This window comes from Drosophila arizonae, chromosome 2, assembly GCF_054131065.1.
Source record: "Drosophila arizonae isolate 15081-1271.41 chromosome 2, UAZ_ARI_1.0, whole genome shotgun sequence".
In the NCBI taxonomy this organism is placed as follows: Eukaryota; Metazoa; Arthropoda; class Insecta; order Diptera; family Drosophilidae; genus Drosophila; species Drosophila arizonae.
The window spans coordinates 17,775,645-17,797,254 of NC_142922.1; the positions used below are offsets into that span (position 1 = coordinate 17,775,645).

At 40.7% G+C, this 21,610-nt stretch overlaps 4 protein-coding genes across 5 annotated transcripts; 2 read left to right on the plus strand and 2 right to left on the minus strand.

Annotated features, from left to right (window-relative positions):
- Positions 1-5,131: 5,131 nt before the first annotated feature.
- On the minus strand, positions 5,132-6,868 carry LOC108609164 (uncharacterized). Its single transcript, XM_018000886.2, has 4 exons — positions 6,678-6,868; positions 6,014-6,611; positions 5,805-5,954; positions 5,132-5,750 (listed from the first exon to the last, which is right to left on the minus strand). The coding sequence occupies exons 1-4, from the start codon at positions 6,742-6,744 to the stop codon at positions 5,405-5,407; spliced, it is 1,161 nt and encodes a 386-aa protein (XP_017856375.1). The 5' UTR covers positions 6,745-6,868; the 3' UTR covers positions 5,132-5,404.
- Positions 6,869-9,124: 2,256 nt separating this feature from the next.
- Positions 9,125-10,601, plus strand: LOC108609166 (band 7 protein AGAP004871-like). The gene is made up of 5 exons (XM_018000887.2): positions 9,125-9,332; positions 9,400-9,550; positions 9,604-9,966; positions 10,020-10,185; positions 10,250-10,601. The coding sequence occupies exons 1-5, from the start codon at positions 9,248-9,250 to the stop codon at positions 10,457-10,459; spliced, it is 975 nt and encodes a 324-aa protein (XP_017856376.1). The 5' UTR covers positions 9,125-9,247; the 3' UTR covers positions 10,460-10,601.
- Positions 10,602-10,667: 66 nt separating this feature from the next.
- LOC108609163 (band 7 protein AGAP004871-like) lies at positions 10,668-12,796 on the plus strand. 2 transcript variants are annotated; one of them, XR_016271588.1, is made up of 6 exons: positions 10,668-11,031; positions 11,092-11,454; positions 11,507-11,672; positions 11,738-12,098; positions 12,166-12,520; positions 12,583-12,796. XR_016271588.1 is itself a non-coding variant. In XM_018000884.2 (5 exons), exons 1-5 carry the CDS (start codon positions 10,670-10,672, stop codon positions 12,213-12,215), a joined length of 1,302 nt encoding a protein of 433 aa, XP_017856373.1. In that variant the 5' UTR covers positions 10,668-10,669; the 3' UTR covers positions 12,216-12,796. The 2 variants fall into 2 exon arrangements, 1 of the variants encoding a protein (XP_017856373.1); XM_018000884.2 differs by having other exon boundaries at positions 12,166-12,796.
- A 7,164-nt stretch (positions 12,797-19,960) lies between these two features.
- Positions 19,961-21,063, minus strand: LOC108609167 (ubiquitin-conjugating enzyme E2 H). Its single transcript, XM_018000888.2, has 2 exons — positions 20,922-21,063; positions 19,961-20,789 (listed from the first exon to the last, which is right to left on the minus strand). The coding sequence occupies exon 2, from the start codon at positions 20,691-20,693 to the stop codon at positions 20,124-20,126; it is 570 nt and encodes a 189-aa protein (XP_017856377.1). The 5' UTR covers positions 20,694-20,789; positions 20,922-21,063; the 3' UTR covers positions 19,961-20,123.
- Positions 21,064-21,610: the final 547 nt, after the last annotated feature.

Sequence of the window (21,610 nt, forward strand, 5' to 3'; positions counted from 1 at the left end):
AAATTTGAAGTCTCTAGCTCTTATATCTTCGGAAATCAACGCGTTCAAACATACGGACAGACGGACAGACGGACAGACAGACAGACGGACAGGGCCAAATCAACTCAGCTCGTCACCCTGATCAAGAATATATATACTTTGTGGGGTCTGCCACGCCTCCTTCTGCCTGTTACATACATTTCAACAAAACCATTATACCCTGATTTCCCATTTTCAATGGGTTCAGGGTATAATAAATAAAGTATTGCTTAAAGGAAAAATAAATTCATTATTATTACTTTATTATAATTTGTTTGTTTATTCTTCTTTATATATTTTCCTTTTTTTATTAAAAATATTCTTATTGATAAGAGTTTTAGTATTATTTAAAAAAAAAATTATTTTAATTATAGTTCTATGATATAACATGAAATACATATATTATAATAGAAAATTTAATTTAAGAATATTAAAAAATTTATCTAAAATATTTTAATATATTTTAATTTTGTGGATTCTGTGTGTCTGCGTTTCTTAACCAAAAAAAATATATATAATAAATATTTTTGTCACCTTTAATGTAAACAAATTGTAATTTGATCAAGGTAAGACCCAAGTGGAATGCTAAATCGTTTAGGGTATACAGCAGTTAATCACTTTCAACACATTTTATTTTTATTTGCTCTGCACGCAGTTGTGTGGTGGCAAGTGCGAAACTACTTCAACTAAAGGTGCAACTTAATTTGCGGCAAGTGTCGATGGTTACAAGCAACCAAATGGCAGGAAGCGAGTATTTTTCTTTGCCGACGGAGTCGCGACACTTCCACGTGCCGAGAGCTTGACATGGAAAAATGGAATTTGGCAAGCGCCAAAGCTCGCAAAGTTCCCAATTTTCGCATATTCGTTTACATTTGTTGTGGTTGTTGTTTGACACGCAGCCAGCTCCGCTGATGACTGACAGCCCACCAGTCTGAGGCGGCCTGAAGCGGAGGTCTGGGCAGCTGATGATAATACCTGTAAACGTGACGATGACTTGCCAGATAGCATTGAAATATATTGCCGAGCCACGATGCCACGATGCCACGTACTGGATCCCTGGCTGCCTGGCTGGCTCATAGGCAGCTGGCATGCGGCACGGGTGAGGGGGAGCAGGAGACGGGCATCAGCCGCAAGGACACATCGGCAATTATAATTAGATGTGGGCGCTTTGAGCTCAATTAAAAAGCACGTGGCTCAACGAGCACCGTACATGTCCCAAAAATTGGGTTAAAACGTGCCGCAGGCCTAGCAATGTGGCCAGAAATTGTTTCTGTTTCAATTTGCGGGCTGCAGTTCTGGCCACGCGGCGGATGCATGACATTTTGCCTATATTGAAATTTATGCTTCCGACTCGAATTCGAGCGCATTTATACAACTTTTGGGGCGCCAAAAGCTTACACAATTTCATGGTAAAAATGTTCGACGGAACTTTCATATCCGTGCCAGTCGCTCTGCGGCCCGGGCCCGGGGCCTGCGGTCGAATGGCCTACTCCCAGAAAACCCAATATTGACCACCATATATAGCCGTTGGCAATGCGGCGGGAAATGGGTTTATTTTATACCCATTGAATGTAATTCGCTGGGCTAGCTAATGGGTGGCTCGGCCGCTTGATCGCTCCGCGGCTGTCGACAGCATTTGGTAATTTCAAATTAACATTCAATGCGATTTGTTTAGAATTCCAATTAAACCATTTTATTGCTCATTTTCAACGGCTGCTGCGCTGTACTACGAATTTTAGCGTACCCAAATATGTATATGCATAAATGTATGTATGTATACGTATAGAAATGTATATATGTATATTTTGTGGATTAGGCTGCAGCGAAACACCTTCAGGGTTTCACATAGCGAGAAAGCATTTACGTAAATTGCTAAGTTTTTAGGATATAAAATACCGTTTCATATAACTGAGGTAATTTTGCTTGGAAGCTGGAGGAGAGAGAGAGAGAGAGAGAGAGAGAGAGAGAGAGAGAGAGAGAGAGAGAGAGAGAGAGAGAGACTGGATTAAAGCGAAGTGAAATGAGAAACAAGAAAACAACGTCATAAAAAAATATTAAGCTCAATCATTGTGGAACTGGAAGAGTAAAAGGAAATTCAGACAATGGAATGGAGCATATTAAAAATTATATCCGCTCATTAGTTAGTTACGAATATTAAAGAAGCGAGGACAGATAGTCAGGATCACCGGATGCCAGCGTGATTTGGATTGAAGTGGATTATTTTCAAGGACAAGTATTATCTGCTGATTAGTGGGCTTCAAATGTCAAGAGCTGAAAGGGTAAAGAATAACCATGATAAAGTGGAAAAAAAGAATATAAAATATGTAACTAAGTAATTTATAATGCAATGAACAAACGACAGATCTCGAGGTGCAGATAGGAACAAAATGGAATGAAACATAATTAATTTATTTTAACACTGGTTGATGATGCTGTCAATGTAAGCAGTTGTACAACTAATTGACAACATTGAAAGTAGGAACGAAATGGAATGAAACATAAAGTAACACAGAAATTCAAAATAAACGAGAATTGTCAAATTCAATTTATTTGCATATTACTTATAAATTGAATGGCATTACAAAAGTGTAATAGGTAATAAGTGAATAATAATTGTATCTAATAATAAGTGAATTATGCAGTTAATCTAAGGCATAAATGGAAGAGGCAAGTGTAATTGCAATTAAGAAGATAAGGCGCCAATCAAAGCAGAAAATTATTACCTTTGGCTCAGTCAACCAACCGCCAGTTATTTATGTGTAAAATGAGCATTTTCAAGTTAACTGCTCAATCGAGCTGGAGTAGAGGCCATTCATGGCTAGCAGTGTTACCTGTTGTTGCTGGCCGAGCTGGCTGAGCTGGCTGGCACTTAATACCCGACTCTGGTCGAATGCAGCCAGCAGCCATTCATTTTCAAACGGGAATAGCCTGCGTGCATGTGGCTCGATTGGTAAGCAGAGAGTCAGAGGGCAGTGCAAGTTAGGGGCATGGTCCGAACTGCAACTGGCCAGTCCAAGCGGAATGTCGAGAGGAAGTCAGTGGAGAGAGAGAGAGAGAGAGAGAGAGAGTACGAGGCATAGATGAAGTGAAAGACATGAATGGGAAGCGTCAGCCTCGACTCTTGAAATTAAAAACAAAAATTACGAAAATTCGGCCAAACGAGCTCGCTAGTGTCTGTTGCACTTCCAGTTGCTCTTGTGCGTGTGTGTGAGTGTGTGTGTGAGTGTGAATGGTTGTACATAAGAGTGCCATAAATTGTGCCACACACTCTTCTCGACTGCTACACGCACTCGTGCACTCGTGCTGCAACTAAAATCCGCCTGTTTTCAAATCATAAATTTCTATGCGTGTTGCCATGCATGGCAACACTTTGCCAAACAGGCTCTGAAAACCAAAGCACTATTTGGCCAAGAGTGATGTGTGATTAATAGCAAATACTCATTTTACCACATAAACATTGGCAATTTTCAGAAACTCAAATTTTAGCAATGCAATTTGCCCAGCTTTTGCTCAGTGACTGAATTTTGCAATATTCTTGTTAATTAATAATATTATTCCAAATTTTCCGAGAATTACTATGGAAATTCCGAAACTTTAATTGAAAGTTTGATTTCTGATTTGCAACTAGAATGAAGTTGACCTTGGACCAAATTTATTCAATCTTATGGGAGTTCACTTTATGTGTGTTATAATCAAAGATTTATTCAAAATGGAAGACATTCTATGTAGAGCCAGTTCTACCTCTAGCTCATCCTTCTCTCAAACCTTTAATGTTTAAGGCACGCAAGTTTTCCTATAATAAATATCCGACTTAAGAACTTTACGGCTAAGTTGGCTGTCTGAAAATACTTCATTCAAAATATTATGCGCTTTATCAGAAGTAAATTAAGCAGAAAGTATAGTCAGGCAGCTGCCCGAGCTCGCTGAGCTGCTGATATCTGGTGCAGTCCCTGTGCTCAAGCGAGTTCTTTATCCGATTCCACCCCTGACTGAGGTATTGTTAATGCCAACACATTTGCGCATATTTTTCCAGCTTGGCAAATTTACGCATGCTGCAGCAGTGTCGAGTGGGCGGGGGGCGATGGGGCGGGAGTGGGTAACGCCAAGACGTGTCTTACTATTCACGCCCAGTCACGGCATCTTTTCCGCTCCGGCACTTTGCGAGTGCGCGTAAATCCATTTGAAGCGAGGGATTTTCATCCTTCAGGTTGTGCTTGACGTGGTTCCATGTAGATTTTCAAGCAGCGTTGCCAGACCGTTTCCGACTTCAGCGTGTTTACGCTGGTCCAGGACTTATCGCAGTTGTCGGGATTTATGTGGAGAGCAGAATGTGCTGATTACAATGGCCTTGTCCAGTCAGGCCGTGTCCAGTCACTGCCGCCGCCTAAGCAACGCAGATTAAAGCCGTCGCCTACTCAGCCTTAATTTATTGCGACACGCAGGAAGCGAAATAGTCGGAATATGGAATGCGGCGGACGGTCAATGGCATAGCAAATGCGAAGGCCCCAAATGGAGAACAGCTGCACTTGAATCGAGAATGTCGTGAACTTTCAAATTTGGCAACTGATGGCCATCATTTAATTGAATAGAAACTTTTACAGGCCGCAAGTACCGCAAGGCTATTGACTTTCTTTTCCTAGATATATGTCTGTATGTGAGCATGTGTATGTGTATGTATATATTAGCGTACATATAGCTGGTGTCGATGCTAATACAGCTGCGAGAATTTCCATGGCGCGACTTTTCGCATTGCACGAAAAAGGGAAATTTAATGAAATTTCAAATGCCATTCGCTTTCTATCTCAAGCTGTCAAGCTTTTGTCTGCACGCCAGTCTCTCTTTCTCTGTGTTTGTATATACGTTCAAGTGTGTGTGTGTGTGTGTATGCTTGCGTGTCCTGGTCTGTCTGCTTTGTGTCCTTTGTGCTCCAGTGACAGCTGCTCATTTCACGCTTGGTAATTTCAATGAATTTTTCCCAGCGCCATTCGAGCCGCATCTCCATCTTATTTGTTCGACGCCTGCATTAATTAAATTTTGCTCTTATTTCTTATAAATGCATAGAATATGTGCTCCCAAAATAGAGTAACTATTCATTTATATATAAAACGCCGTGTTAATATTCATAGATTTTTATTTACATACTTGAATTCCCAAGAGCCCAAGCCTATTTCTCACTCAACTTGAATTAACTTTCTTGAGCTCTTTAATTTTCCGAATCATATATTCAAGGCCTATGCATAAACTATTTTCAATTTTCCCTCTTGTAAAGAGAAATGTACGTAATTCTGTCTCTGATAATCACTGAATCCCAATTCTAATTGTCAATTTAGCTACTCAGTGTAAAGTATTGAATGACGGAATGAAACATGTCTAAACTTGTCTTTCTCTAATTATTTACATCTATAGCAGAAGTCGATGGCTTCTTCGCACGTTTGTTCTTCTTCCTGAGGCTCTTGCGCCATGCGCGCCAATACTTTTGGATTTTGCGTGCAGCGCGATTCATCATGTATCTGAAGATCATCTCTTGCTTCCTGCGCTCCTCCTCCTTCTCGCGCTTGACCACGATCTCATTGTAGATGCGCTGCTCTTTGCGATAGTGAAGCTTAAACTCGTCCAGCTTCTTCTGTGCCTCATTCAGTTTGTCCGTCAGCTCCAGATTCTCGACAAATTTTTCAATCATCATCGTATCGTATTTCTTAATAATGCTCTGGAGTTGTATTTCGAATTTGTTCCTTTGAAGAAAATTGTTAATAAGCTATAGTTAAATAAATATTACTTTGAGCTACTTTTCCTCGCGAGCTTCCTTTTCAGCTTTCTTGCTGTCCTTTGTTAGTTTGGCATCTTCGTATCTCACTTTCTCCAGTTCGTCAGCCAGTTCGATTTGCTTATCTCGGCTGGCCTTGGCATTGGCTCGCATAGCTCGACGTGAGACCTCACTGCGTGACAGTGAAATTTATAGATATATTATCAAATATATATATGTATGTTACCCTACATTTCATGCTCGATTTTCATGTCGTCCCGCAGTTTTTTCTGTCTCCTCTCTTCCATAAGCTTTGCCACATATTGCTCCTTGGCGAGCGCACTAGCACTCTCCTCGATGCGGTGTTTTTCAATCACATTCTGAAATTTTTGTATTTCCTCCCAGAGTTTCTGCTTCTCCTTCAGCACTTTGTGCAGGTGACGTTCGTGCGCAATCTGCTCATAAGCATCCCGTTTCAAATGGGTTTCGGCCACCTTGAGCAGCTTAGCGAAGGTCATCAATAGAGCGCTCTCCCTCTTGGACATGGCGTTTACCAGTCCGGGGAACAGAGTGTAGATCTGCATGTTCCGCTGAAAGTAATCAATGATTTGGATCATGCCGTGATCCATCAGTGGCTGTCGCCGCTCCCTCAAGATGATATCGCGTCGTCGCAGGAAATCGTCTATCAGCTTTATCGCCGGCTCGTATTGCGTGCCGGTCAGCACGTTCTTAACCATCGCGCGATCCTGAATCAGCTTTGGCAATATCAATGAGATCTTGACGCGCTCGAACGCTTCTTTCATCATTGCCATTACAAGCTCAATGAGTGTGGGCCGCAGCGACGAGAAATCTGAATGCCACTCAATTAGTTTCGATCTCGACTGAAATGGAACACTTGAGTAGTGTAGCTACACACCTATCTGGGCCATACGAATGGCCTCTCGGCTAGTCGCATATTCATTGTCTTTTATCTGCCTCTTCATATCCTATTTTTTTTTATATATATATATATTTTTTTTTTCTACTAAATTCTGAAATTTGAAACTTTTACTGTGTATGTGTGCAGAGTCAATGTGTATATGTGTGCTAAGAGAAATTTTGCGCAATTAAATTTTGAACAGATTGCTTAGTTTGCTAATATAATTTAAATACAGAAAATAAGATAAATAAGTGAGAGTGCTCTAGCCGGGACCGCTCGACTAGAAGAACTGCTGAACCCCGCAAAGGACTGATACTGTGCTCATTCTACGCTTGATTTGTGATTGATGGACCTAGCCATTGAAATTGAGATTGGAATGGAATAGCCAGAAAATGAGTCCGACTATGCAGAAGTCGTAGTCCTTAAAAAACTATAGAATAGAAGAAATGTTTATACCATAATAATTATACATATTAGTTAATATATTTATTATTTAGCATATCAACATTTAGCCTTATCAAGCATATATATGGTTGAGCAGCGTAATGAGGTCTGATTTAACTTTGTCTGTCTCCCAGTTTATCGCACAGTCGGTCTCTCCGTCTGTCTCTCTCTCTCTCACTCTCTCTGTTTGTCTAACGAAAGCAAGGAACAAAAAATAAGTCTACAATATCACGTAAGTTGTCTATATGTAGGCAACAGTATTCAATTGGTATTTATATTGGAGTAAAACGAAGCTTGAATGCTTGCAGCAGCAGAGAGTGTTCCCATTGGTCACTTGAAGCTCGACTGCAACGACTTCTACCTGGCTCAACATTTGAGCGACACCAAGTGCATGAGTGGAAGTAGCCCTATATAAAGGGCAGCAGCTGCAGCATCTCTTCAGTCGTCTCAGACCTGGGGTGGTCAGTCGTGTAGTGCAGTGAAGTAAACTGAAGTGAAGTGTGTTAGAGCATAATGATCATCCAGTTGAGCATTAAACACTTGCAGGAAATACTTAGCGGAATACCTAGAGTAAATACTTGTAGACTTTTTATACTTGTATTTATTTATACTTTTAAATATTCTAAATTTAATACCAAACACATGTTGTGCAACACGTTGTAAGTGGCTTTAAATAATAAATTTTTTAAAATAGAATTTTCACAGCTACTCTAGTTATCTCAATTAACATATTTTTACATTTACTCGCATCGATTCCTGCGAATTCTTTGTGAAAAATTGCAACAAATGACACTAATTCTCTGCGTTTAATTGCTGTTGCAATCACTTTTGTCTCTCATATAGAGGAAGCTTAAGCTGCTTAGGTTCAGCATGCAGCCAATGCTTCGATGCATATAAGCTATGTGTGCTATGTGTGTTCATGTAGTTATATTCCATTACAAATGCTGACAATGACGGATTCGTTTAGTCCGATGTGACATTCATTTAGCCAGAGTTCATGGAATTACTTCATATGCTGCGGTCAGTTTTTCCCAGTGGACTAATAACTTTATGCCTCCATCAGAGAGCACTCCCCATTTGAGTCGAAAGCATAATAGAGTCATTTTCTGTGTGCTCGGTGAGAGACAATTGGCCAGTTGGCTGGGTGTATGGCTGGGTGGGTGGCTGGCTGTCTGCCTGGTGCTGACCATATGGCGCTGCATTTGCAATCGGATGAGGACGAGCAAATCACATAAATTACTTTATGATGGGATCGCATGAATCTGGCAGCGGGTGAAACTGAATGGAGCACGGAAAAACTTTTCGCTTGGCACATGTGGTCACGAAGTGAAAAAGTTAGTAGCTGCCACTGCCGCACAATGCATTATAAGGAAGCAACAAAAGTCATTCCGAAGTTATTACACCCCACACCACCTTCGTTCACGCCAGCTCACCCGCTGGCCTTTGTCTTCAGCTATTTGCAAAAAAAAAAAAAAAAAGGTAAAGAAAAATAAAAGAAAATAATGTGGGCGACAAAACAAAAGTTTTAAGTTTTTCGACTGCCAACTTTTTGGCAACTTTCAGTGACAAACTTATTTTTTCTGACCCGCACTGGCACATCGGACCATAGCATATATGGCTTTATAATGCCTTCTTACCCTATAACAAACTATTACGAAACATTTTACATTCTCAGAAAAAAAACAAAGAGGAAATTAATTATTTATGCGTTCTCATTTAATTTATAGAAATTATTTTCACTTAATAAAGACGTTCTGCAGAACATCCTAAAGTCGGTTTCATTTAATTTCTGCATTCTTATTTGTTTTCCTAGAGTTTGGCATTCTGTGAAATTGTCCAAAATGCAACTGCATATAAATTTAAAAGTTTTCATATAGTTTTTCCCAAAATATTATGCAAACTTCCAGGCGCAGGCATAGGCATAGAAATCGCAAACAAACTTAATCTAACTTCAAAGAAAAACTGAAGAAGAGTAATGGAATTAAAGTGCTCTATTAGATAAAATGTTTACTCGCAGTGTTTCAAATAATTCATTAAACCGAGAACCCCTCGCTCTATTAAGCATATAGAAATACATATACGAAATTGATAGTATTCTAGTGGTTATTGCAAAATCGGTAGTTATGGGCGACAAGAAAATTGAATCCGAAATAAATCTCGAAGGGTCAACGGAGCCCCGCAAAACAGGAAGGAAATATATTCAACCAAGTAATTGCTCCCCTTTGAGGTACTCAACTATTCGCCTTTACTAACTGGCTGAACTACTCCCCGATAGATGAGAACAGAAAAAATACCACATTTGAGAAAATCGCAATCCTTCTGTCCTGGGTCGTCGTTGTCCTCACCTTTCCCTTGAGCATATTTTTCTGTTTTACTACAATCCCCGAATACAAACGAGCCATTTTCTTCCGCCTCGGGCGGGTCAGGTAAGAGTGTGAGACCTCAGATCTGCCTCTCTCAGATACCCTCTCCCGTTTAGGAAGGGCGCAGCAGGGCCGGGTCTGGTCTGGTATCTGCCTTGCATCGATTCCTACGCCCTTGTGGACTTGCGCACCAGAGTGGAGGTCATTCCCACTCAGGAGATGATCACCAGGGACTCGGTCACAATCAGCGTCGATGCGGTGCTCTTCTACTATATCACTGGCTCACTGCATGCGACCATTCAGATCTCAAATGTGCACGAGTCGACGCTCTTCATAGCGCAGACAACGCTGCGTAATGTCGTGGGTGGCAAAACACTCCACGAGCTGTTGACCTCCAGGGAGTCACTGTCCCACGAAATTGGCATTGCCGTCGACCGGGCCACTGAGAAGTGGGGAGTGAGAATCGAACGAGTCGCACTGTAAGTTTCACAAACTCATCGTCTTTTCGCACGGCTCTCACGTCTATGCTCAGCAAGGACATCAATCTACCGGAAATACTTCATCGAACCATGGCCGCCGAGGCCGAGGCTCTGAGGGAAGCCCGCGCCAAGATCATATCTGCGGAGGGAGAGGTGTTGGCCTCGCAGGCCTTGAAGGAGGCATCCGACGTGATGGCTAAGAATAAAATCACTTTGCAGGTGAGTGCAGCAGTCAATTAAATAAATATTCAGCAGTTGCATAGCTCTGCTCGAAATTTTGCAGCTGCGGCATTTGCAAATATTGACCTCGATTGCCCACGAGCGCATGGTCACCATTTATTATCCCTTCCCACTGGAGATACTGACGCCATTCGAGACTCGTAAAAAAGGCGGATGTGTCAGTAGTGAGTCCCTGATGCCGATCCTTAGGCCCCGAACTGAAATTCAATCGGCAATGTCTTCGACTGAAAGCAACGAAACTGACGACGAGTAAAGGCTCTGGGAAACTGAATTCCCTCCAGTTTCTGCTGTACTTTTTATATGGGAACGTAACTTAATATTCCTGCTTTTAATTCAATTCAACTTGTACACAAATATATTTACATCCCTTTTAAGAGCATTTGAGGGTAAACATATTTTTGAATCAATAGCTCCAAGAATTGTTAGGCATCAAATACTTCTGTAAATATGCCGTTCGTAATTGATGCAGAAAACAAAATTTGTTGTAATGGCTATTCAACGCAATTCACGCAATCAAAGCGATGTAGGTAACAATGCTGCAGAGGAAGGTAGAGGACATGTGGAAGAGATTCCAAACTCTAAGGACTCTAAGGAATCTGAAGAAACCTACAAACAGAAATCCAGAAGATTTTTGCAAATGGGTAACTTTCCGATAGCCGCGAACCTAAATCTCACAGAAAGCAGAGGCGGCACGACGTTCGAGAAAATTGTCATTTTCTTCACTTGGCTCGTCGTTGTCCTCACCTTTCCCATAAGCATATTCTTTTGTTTTACTACAATCCCCGAGTATCAGCGAGCTGTTATCTTTCGGTTGGGACGGGTAAGGTAAGAGATTCAGAAAGAAAATATTCTCTATTCTATTTTGTTTCGTTCGCTCTTGCTTAGGAAAGGCGCAGCAGGGCCTGGTTTGGTTTGGTATTTGCCTTGCATCGATTCCTACGGAATTGTGGACTTGCGTTCCCGAGTCGAAGTGATTCCCACTCAGGATATAATCACCAAAGACGCGGTCACACTGACTGTCGATGCAGTACTCTTCTACCATGTCATTGGCTCATTGAAGTCGACTGTGAAAGTTGAGGATGTGCACGAAGCTACGATCCTCCTGGCGCAGACAACGGTGCGTAGCGTCTTGGGTACCAAAAATCTTCACGAAATTCTGACCTCCAGGGAATTATTGTCCCAAGAGATTCGCGTTAGCTGCGAACGATCTACTGCAAGCTGGGGTGTGAAAATCGAACGAGTTGCACTGTAAGTGTATGCAATTAAAGTCGCACCACAGGACTCTCACGTTAGCTTTCAGTAAGGACATCAATCTGCCGGAAATGTTTCATCGAGCGATGGCAAGTGAGGCGGAGGCTTTGAGGGAAGCGCGTGCCAAGATCATATCTGCCGAAGGAGAGCACAGCGCATCGAAGGCGCTGAAGGAGGCATCCGATGTGATGGCCAAGAATAAAATTGCCCTGCAGGCGAGTATCATCTGAATCGTATAAATAATCAACACGACTTATGGACTCTATTCCTCTGACTGCAGTTGCGGCACTTGCAGATCCTAACATCAATTTCCCATGAGCGCAAGCTTAAAATTTACTACCCATTTCCATTAGATATGCTGACCGGGTTTACAGACTCCGCGGCTGCTACTCCTGCTGCCCCTAAAAATGACAAGCCCAAGGAGGAACGCCAGCCACTAAAGGAATCCGTGATATCGATTGTTACGAACATATTGGAACCATTCATAAGAAACCCCATAGAGATATTGGAGGGTGAATCGTTTCTAAGGACAGCTGATGCGAATCAGTCCATAAATGAGGACTTTCAAAGTCCTCCCAATTCTCAAAGACAAATACCAAATCCTGATGAGCCGCCACAGTCAGCCAGTCCCCAACCAGATGGTAAATACTTTATTGATATACATATCTCGCTTCAACTAACAAATTTATTTTCTATTGCTTCTCAAAGAAAACGACCATACTAGAGGAACTCAAACCGACCCGAAAACTCACAAGTAGTATGGATAGAGCATCGTGAGCTACATATTATATTAAATTAATTTTAACTTTGTGCACGCCAAGCCAGACCAACTCATATTTTAAGTTGTCAAAAATTTAAGTAGGCGTGGAATAAGATAATATAAATCTATTATTATAATGTTGGAGATTTTATATGTATTTGATTTTGGCAATATTGATTTGAGTTCATTCTATCCTTACATCATCTGCAAACTGGAATCAAATGCATATGACAATGCATTACTCTCTCAAAGAGAAGTACTTCGCGCAAAAAGCCATAGGACGCGTCATTTTAGCATTATTATGTGAGCATTCATATTTTTCTAATCTGATTTTCATAATTCCCATTATGGCGGTTGCAACAAAGTGTTGCCGCATCCGAGTCGCTGCTGGCTCTCGTCTGCGTTAATGTGCTTCAAATGTGTTTGTGCGCCGTAAATTAGCGAGGAAAGTTAATCGTAACGTGCCAGTCGATGCAAAAGAAAACGCCGAGGAATACAACCGACGAATATGTCAAAAAGGATACTCTATAAAATTGAAGAGAACAATATGTGCTCATGTCGAAGTAATAAAGATAAGAATTTGATTACATTTATAAATATTATTTATATAAGTATGACTAACTTTAGCTCAAAGTCAGTTTGAACATAAATATTTCGTTGCTACAATACTTAGCCTACGTCTCGAATGTTTATTTTTTGTCGGGTGCTCATCGCGGAGTTAGCTGCTTTTAATACCCGTATGCATTAGCTGCTTTGTGTGTGTGTTTGTGCGTGTGTCTGAGTCTTGTGCGTGCCTTTCAGTTCGTGCGTGTTCGAGGACAGGTGCAGCAGCACACCCATACTCACACACACACACACACACACACGCATGCTTCGCCTTTGCACGTACGTGTTTGTGCAGCTGCTTTGAGCTTGTCGCCCCACACACGCATCCACATCTGCATCCGCATCCGCATTCGCATCCACATCCGCATCGCCCAACACCAACCGCCGCCGACAACCCAGCAGCAAATGGCGCCGGCGCTGCTGCTGGCCGTGGCAGCCAGCGATGCATATTCAAATTTGATTTATGCAAATGGCAAATGCAGCAAGTGGCAACTGGCAACTGGCAACCGGCAACTGGCAACTGGCAACTGGCAACTGGCGAGTGGGCAGCAGCGCTATCTAAACCAATGTTTGCACATTTGTTATTGCCCGCCCCAAACCTTTGCCAGGCATAAGTGGCCAACTAGTCGCATGTAAGCCATCTTTCATATGTAGCTCATCTGCGGACCTTTGGGGAATTCTTTAATTCACATTTAAATCCAGCGAACGAGCAAACTTTTTTCCTCCTCTTTATGTAATGATAGAGCAGAGCAGAGCAGGGCAAAGCAGAGCAGAGCAGCTGTATCTGTGCACTTGACGTTTGGTCATTTCAGTTGTCATTTAGTTTCTCTCTATTCTCATACCCTTAATACATTGAAAGCGTCTACAATGGGTATAATGACTATATTTAAATTGATGTCTGGCTACAGTTTCAAGTTTTTGTAAACTCATGTTACGAGTCAATGTTTCTGTCTTTAAGTAGGATTATAGACTGAATATTTTTTAGATTGATTTGCTATAGTTGCTCTGTTATGTGTACTCCCGCTCATGCTGAATATCTTATCAGCTCCTTCAATATTAGCGTAGTCAAAGTCTTTTTTGTCCGTCTGCTTATTACTACGGATTATATATTCTTCGGATATCCCCCAAGGCAATTCTTGCTAAAGAGTATATTCTCGTCGACCTCAATGTTCTTCTTCTCCGTGCTGCTCTTTGAAAACATTGGTCACCGGCTGACACATGGCCACAGTGGCCGTAAATGTTCGGCCATCTGTTAACCTAGACGCTCTGCTCAGCTGTCACTCTGTTGGGTTCATTTTGTTTTAAGGTCTTTGGTTTTTTCGGTTATCGTTGGGGCTTTGAGCTGCTGCCTGCTCTCCGCTTGGCATTTGACCTCAGCACGATTTTATTTTCGGTCTCTCTCGTTTTTTATTGACTCGCAACTGGCATTTTTTCATCTTTGTGTTAACCTTACTGCAGTCGATTTCATGTTTGTCATTGTCAATCTCATTTATCGACATTCGCTTTATTGCCTTCCCCTACTCTGGCTCGCAATTTGAATGGAAACTGCGCATATTTCGTTTCGGCTCGTTTGTTGACTGATCCAGTCAAGGTCGCCTCGTCATTTGGCACTGAAAACTAGTTTCACAAAACGGATTTATCCTTTTGTCGATTACCTCGAATGCCATTTTCATTTGAACGTCTGTGCCGACAAATCTGGAGCAAAAAGCGCCTCCGGTTAAAATTGCCTTTGACGTGGGCTTATCGCATTTTGAGAGATTCGAATGGACAAAGCATAAATAACGTTTATTTGTTTTCTATTTATCTGAAGCTAAACTAAGTCATCTTATGTGTGTTTAGGCTCGCCAGCTCTATATGCCTAACTAAAACTATTTTAATATCCTGCAGACATATTTTATATACTGACAGGCATTTCTCTTCCTTACTATGCCACCAATACTACAACGCCCAGATATGTTTTTCGTAATAACAAGAGCCAGAATGAACGCATTGCACTTGAATTCAGCAGACAGATAGCCTAATGGAAATGACAACAAATCAGAGACTCAACTATCTGCAATGAGTGTATCGGACTGTATTCTTAACTAGCTCTTAAACTAATATGAGCTTATGTTTAGTAGTGCAGCATAGAGTATTGCAATTAAAATAATTGTGAAATAAAGAAAAATATTTGCAGATCCGAAAGTAGCCATGAGGCAACACGAAAAATAAAACTAAGTAAATGCGAGCTTAGCTAGAAAACAAACATCATTCCACGTATACAATTAATTTAAATAAGAAGTTTTCTGGCAATACAATAGAAAGCAAAACAAAGCCCTGGTTAAATTTATGCAAGCAGATTGTTGCTACGGTTGATAGCAGAAGAACTGTCTGGTAACTGATGCCATTGCTCAGGTGCGCAATACCTGTTGTGCACTCTATGCCCAGCATACGTCATTGAGCACTGTTGCATTGTTGTTGCGAATGCGATTGTCTGGGCAAACAATGGACCTGCTGTTAGGCAACCCACTCAGAGCTTGCGACTCGACTGCTGAAAGGGGCGAAAGACGAAAACAAATTTTGAGCGAATTGTGGCAGCGCTTGTTATTAACAAGGCATTAATGCAGGCACACAAAGGTGCCTCGGCACTCCCGCAGACTTTCGAATGCCTTCTGTGTGGTATAAATTAGTTGCCAGGCGGGCGCATTGTGCCAGCAGCAGATCCCAGCGTCTCTGAAAACATGTGTCGTCACTTGTCAGACACACACAGTCAGACAGTGAGGCAGTCAGAAAGACGGACAGACAGACTTGCAATCGCACACTGAAATAACTTACAAACACTCAAACTTCATTCGTGACAAAGTGCCTGTCGGACGGGCGAGTAGGCGCACAGGGAGTTAGCTGGTTCAAAGGGGCCAACAGACAACCGGGCGTATACGCAACGCAATCTGTTTACCAGGCAAAATGCAAATCGTCTGGCAGACGGGCAGAGGGTGCTAGAGGCTATGTGTGCCTGGAAATTTCGTAGCCACCACGAAACTTGACTTCCTCTTCTGCTACCCCATAATAGATTCTCAGAAATTTGTTTGCCAACAAAATCTTCTCAAGCCGGTTTCTTTTGGCGTCTCCTAATGAAAGGCAGTACCACCCACACAGACACAGGCACAGGCATCCACACACAGCCTGATAATGAGGCTTACGAATGTTGTGTCATCTTAAAATGATGTTGGCTTGCTGCGACTCTTGTTAAAAGTTTATATTAGGCCTCATTTTTGCTAACAGCACTCTAGAGATGAGCGCGTGACACGAAACACTCTGGAAGACAGATGTCAATGGCGATATGATAAAATAAGAGTGATACAGATGCAGATGCAGATGCAGATACAGATACAGATACAGATACAGATACAGATACAGATACAGATACAGATACAGATACAGATACAGATACAGATACAGATACAGATAAGATACAGATACAGATACAGATACAGATACAGATACAGATACAGATACAGACGATACAGATACAGATACAGATACAGATACAGATACAGATACAGATACAGATACAGATACAGATACAGATACAGATACAGATACAGATACAGATACAGATACAGATACAGATACAGATACAGACAGATACAGATACAGATACAGATACAGATACAGATACAGATACAGATACAGATACAGATACAGATACAGATACAGATACAGATACAGATACAGATACAGATACAGATACAGATACAGATACAGATACAGATACAGATTACAGATACAAGATACAGATACAGATACAGATACAGATACAGATACAGATACAGATACAGATACAGATACAGATACAGATACAGATACAGATACAGATACAGATACAGATACAGATACAGATACAGATACAGATACAGATACAGATACAGATACAGATACAGATACAGATACAGATACAGATACAGATACAGATACAGATACAGATACAGATACAGATACAGATACAGATACAGATACAGATACAGATACAGATACAGATACAGATACAGATACAGATACAGATACAGATACAGATACAGATACAGATACAGATACAGATACAGATACAGATACAGATACAGATACAGATACAGATACAGATACAGATACAGATACAGATACAGATACAGATACAGATACAGATACAGATACAGATACAGATACAGATACAGATACAGATACAGATACAGATACAGATACAGATACAGATACAGATACAGATACAGATACAGATACAGATACAGATACAGATACAGATACAGATACAGATACAGATACAGATACAGATACAGATACAGATACAGATACAGATACATTACAGATACAAGATACAGATACAGAATACAGATACAGATAAGAACAGATAGAGATAGAGATAGAGATAGAGATAGAGATAGAGATAGAGATAGAGATAGAGATAGAGATAGAGATAGAGATAGAGATACAGATACAGATACAGATACAGATACAGATACAGATACAGATACAGATACAGATACAGATACAGATACAGATACAGATACAGATACAGATACAGATACAGATACAGATACATTCAACTATCGTATGCTATCCTGTCATAGTTCCATCTTTAGTGCACACTGTCAGCGCCCTTTCATGGTTGGTGCAAAACAGTTTGAAATCGTCATTGGCAGCCGCATAAAGCTTTTGAAATCTCACGGTCCAGAGTTGAACTACAATTTCATTAACTAAGTGGCCGTAGCAATTAAGTTTGTGCATTTTGGAATAATATAAATTAATTAGAATATGCTAATGAGTTGCTTTCGTAATATCAACGTGCGTACAGAGACGTCTGCACCTTCCTCCGTCCGGCCATCAGCATCTTTGTTGCTAAGACCCGGCTCCTCCATTGAGAGCCTGAGTTAATTTAGTTGAATAAATTAGCGAGCAATGCAGGCGAATCCTCAGCAACATTTAAAGTTCTCAGTTCTCGAATGTCGACTGTCGCCTCAGCATCCCTCCCCATGTAGTTCGCCCACTTGATTTGAATGGTTCTACAAGCATTTAGCATTCTGCTCGAGAGAGTCGCACAGGCAGCCCGACGGACTTCAAGTATTTTTGTTCTTTTGTGAGCCAAAGTTTGCACGCAATGTACTCAATTAGAATATTTATTACTTGTACACCTAAGAACATTTCCATTGAGCATGGCTTGGATTAGAAATGAATGCTGTCTATTTATGTAGTGAGTGGCATAGAAGCTGCACAATAAAATAAATAAGCCCCCAACTTGTTGCCCGGCTATGTGGGGCACTCTTAAGACAAGTCGAAGGATATGCAAGATATTCACGATGAAAGTGAAGTGAGACGAGCGAATAACAATCTTTGTACTTATATGTGCAGCCAAGTCTAGAGAATGTGTACGTGAGATATAATTTGATGTAAGTTAGATTGGACTAATTAGGATAACTATCTATTGAGAATAGATAGACGAAAGTGGGAATAGATCTGCATAATGATAAATATGATGTCAACCTAAACATTTCATGGCAAATAAACTCAACAACGGCCCACAGTTTCAGCTTTAAGCATGCAGCTCTTTATATAGATGCTATGTTATCGTGTGTTTGGCATGCCAATTAAACTTTCGGTGTCAGCCAGGCCAGGCATAAACTCACAGAAATCGCATCTTATGCATTCAATGCTCATTTGTAATAGATCGATTTCGATTCAAAACAGAGCGCAACGTGCTCGCCAAGTTCAGGGGCAAATATTATTGTCAGCTTCTATGAACTTGCATCAAGTTGAATGTCCCATTCAGTCAGGCGTTAACTTGTCTCATTAGCATGTTGCATCTCTCTCAATGCGTGTGTTCAATACATTAGATATCTGTCATTTGCATGCAGACGATGTAATTTTCGATGAAATGCTCCAATGACGGCATCATTTGGATGTCGATGTGGATGGCGAAAAAGTCATTTCGAGCTGAAAACGACTATTGCATTAATTCGGGCCACAAAAAAATTCAAACGAAATTCCAAATTCTTTGCAGTTCTCTTGAATATATATTTCTACTTTTCTTTTTTTTTTTTTTTGCACACGTGCAAACCATCAACTGGGTGGCTGTCTGCTCTACTAGTTGCCCCAGTGCTGGCGCATCAGTGCGAAACTTTGCACAACGACGTCACAGGCGCTCGGACGTGACAGGGAACGAGATAGACGAGGAGTCAGTGTGCTCTCGTTCGTATCTTCGATTTAAACCAATTTGGGCAACAGACGAATTGTGCTTTAGCCTCGTTTTCAGTGGGCCATAGCTGACAATCGATGGCTGTTGCTGAACTGTGGCAATGGGAACAGGGAAATAAAGTGAGAGCGGAACACTCCTAATGAGAAGCAAACTAAACAAACCAACCAAACAAAAACTGGCAATCGAGCTTTAAGCTTTAAACGGCAGCTACTGTGCGGAATTCCAAAGCCCTTCACAGCCATTTCTCTGGCTAATTATGTGGCAGTCCTAGAATTTTAATAGGAATATTTACGATCAAGTTATGCCAACTAGCTGGTAACTGGAGCTGTTGACGTTGAAAAATGGACAAGCCGGAGGAATTTTCATTTAATTAACTCGTTCGCGATACCAAGACAGTGAAACGTGAGCTTTGTCAAAGAGTCTGAAATAAATTTTAATTGAAATATTGACAAAGCGAACTCATATAGCTGCGGCTATATAACAATGTCATTTACAGTTGAATTACTTATATGAAATATCTTAATCATAGCTGTATCGCTGTCATGATGTCCCTTAATAAATTATTGAATGAAGAAATGTTTGCATTTGCCATTTGATGGCTGCTCTTGTATTGAATGCTCTTCTTAAATACTGCGATTGATTACCGCCTTGCCTGGATGCTGACCCCACTTAGGCAAACGAACTGTGATTGAACTTTCCTAAATTTATGGGTCAAGACTCAATGGCAATTAGCTTAAGGCGCTTTAAATATTCAATGAATATTTAATGCTTGACCATTGTGAATGCTTTTAAGCTTATTAGGGCAACAGCCAAGCTGAGCTTAATGCAAATGAGATATAAGCGAGCGCTTTAGAATATTTCGAGCTTAGTGCTTGACTGAATTTAGGATGTTTCCACTTTAGATACAAAGCGAGTTTTGTTTTAGACAATTGTGCAATTTTTATTAGACGATGAGACTTTCTAATACTTTATTAAATACATTTTCGATACTAATCCTGATCGGAAGAAAAAAAATAGCATTTAGGTAGTTCAAGGAAAATGCACACTACTAAAAAAAAACAAAAGACCAGCCAACAGTTAATCGTCATCATCATCGGATATCAGGTCGGACAAGCTCAAATCTGAGGAGCGTTTCTCAAGATTCTCACTGTCCTTGGATTGACCTGGCAAGACAATCGGCATTGCGTACATCCTAAGAAACATGGAAACAGTGTCACGAAAGTCTTGTTCGGAACGCTTCATAATGGCCGCTGCATGATGATTGAGCGGATCGTGCGGGTTCGGATGTCGCAGCAGTTGCGGTAAAAACGTTTCAAATATGTTCACCAGATCATAATTGGCCGACCAGGCCTGCTTAAACACATTCATGCACACCAGTCCGGTGGTGAATTCAATATTCGGATGAAGTATTTTTGTAACGAATCGTACGCGTGGTGCCTTCAAAGGATACTCCTGTGGCATGGCGACATTCACCGTCCAGACGCCGCCCTCGTAAGCGGTGCCCATCGGACCCTCAAGGCGCACGTCCAAATTGGTCATGTCGTCGTCAACGGTTGTATGATACCCCGCCGCCAACAGCCTGTTCACGTCCCGATTCAGGCGGCGTCCGGCCATGGGCGAGGTTGTGTTCACGACTACATTGGCCATTTGGTCTCCTGTTATTCTACGTGTGTCTCCGTATCGGAACTACTGAGATTTTGAGTGCACTCGTCTGTTCCCAGCGGTACCTTCAAAAGCATTCATCTGCCAATAATTTGGTTAGTCAATACGATTCGCATTTAACACATTTTTCGCACAATCGCAAGCAATTGCAAATGTTGTAAATAAATTTGTGTATACAAAAATTATAAAAAAAAAACTCTCCTTAATACTTACATATAAAAGAAACGAGAATTTTGTTACTAATACATTACAGTTTATTAAACTATATATCAATGCCTACTCCGACGGTGAAACTGTTAGCAAATCACATGAGCCTCGAAAAATATTATCTATTTTTCCATATCTGTAGCATAGAACGTGTTTTTTCCATACATTTGCTGTAGTTGTCTTAATTGTGCTCTAATTTAGCCATTTAACTCTTGTTCGATCCTATTTGCTTTGTGGTTTACGACTGTTTTTGTGTTCTTGGCTTTGTCGCATTGCGCATAGCATTTTATGAGCGAGTTATTGCTCTAGAAAATACCCTGGATTGGGGAATTACTTTTGTAAGGGATGCAGTCAATGCAGCTCTAAATCTTAATGTGTAAAATTATTATTATTATTATTATTTTTATTTTTATTTTTTTATTTTTTTTTTTTAATTTGTAGTACAAATTTTGTACGGAATTGCAAGATCTTCCTATGAATTGTTACTATATATTCAATAGAAATTTGTATCAAGAACTTCTATAACTGGTGTATTCATATATAGTATAGTAAGTATAATATATTCTTATTTATAGATCTATTGACAAAAGATCTATAACTTCATATATATTATCTAAAGGAACTTGGCATTTAAGTTCGTTTAGGCTCTTGACTCTATATTCCCCATATCGTATATATACAGAGTATTTTATAGA

Coding starts and splice junctions, on each gene's coding strand:
- LOC108609164 (XM_018000886.2), bottom strand. CDS start 6,744: ATGAAGAGGCAGATAAAAGACAATGAATATGCGACTAGCCGAGAGGCC. Junction 6,612..6,677: donor CATTCGTATGGCCCAGATAG/GTGTGTAGCTAC, acceptor AGTGGCATTCAG/ATTTCTCGTCGCTGCGGCCC. Junction 5,955..6,013: donor ATGAAAATCGAGCATGAAAT/GTAGGGTAACAT, acceptor ACTGTCACGCAG/TGAGGTCTCACGTCGAGCTA.
- LOC108609166 (XM_018000887.2), top strand. CDS start 9,248: ATGGGCGACAAGAAAATTGAATCCGAAATAAATCTCGAAGGGTCAACG. Junction 9,551..9,603: donor TTCCGCCTCGGGCGGGTCAG/GTAAGAGTGTGA, acceptor TCTCCCGTTTAG/GAAGGGCGCAGCAGGGCCGG. Junction 10,186..10,249: donor AGAATAAAATCACTTTGCAG/GTGAGTGCAGCA, acceptor GAAATTTTGCAG/CTGCGGCATTTGCAAATATT.
- LOC108609163 (XM_018000884.2), top strand. CDS start 10,670: ATGCAGAAAACAAAATTTGTTGTAATGGCTATTCAACGCAATTCACGC. Junction 11,673..11,737: donor AGAATAAAATTGCCCTGCAG/GCGAGTATCATC, acceptor CTCTGACTGCAG/TTGCGGCACTTGCAGATCCT. Junction 12,099..12,165: donor AGCCAGTCCCCAACCAGATG/GTAAATACTTTA, acceptor TGCTTCTCAAAG/AAAACGACCATACTAGAGGA.
- LOC108609167 (XM_018000888.2), bottom strand. CDS start 20,693: ATGGCCAATGTAGTCGTGAACACAACCTCGCCCATGGCCGGACGCCGC.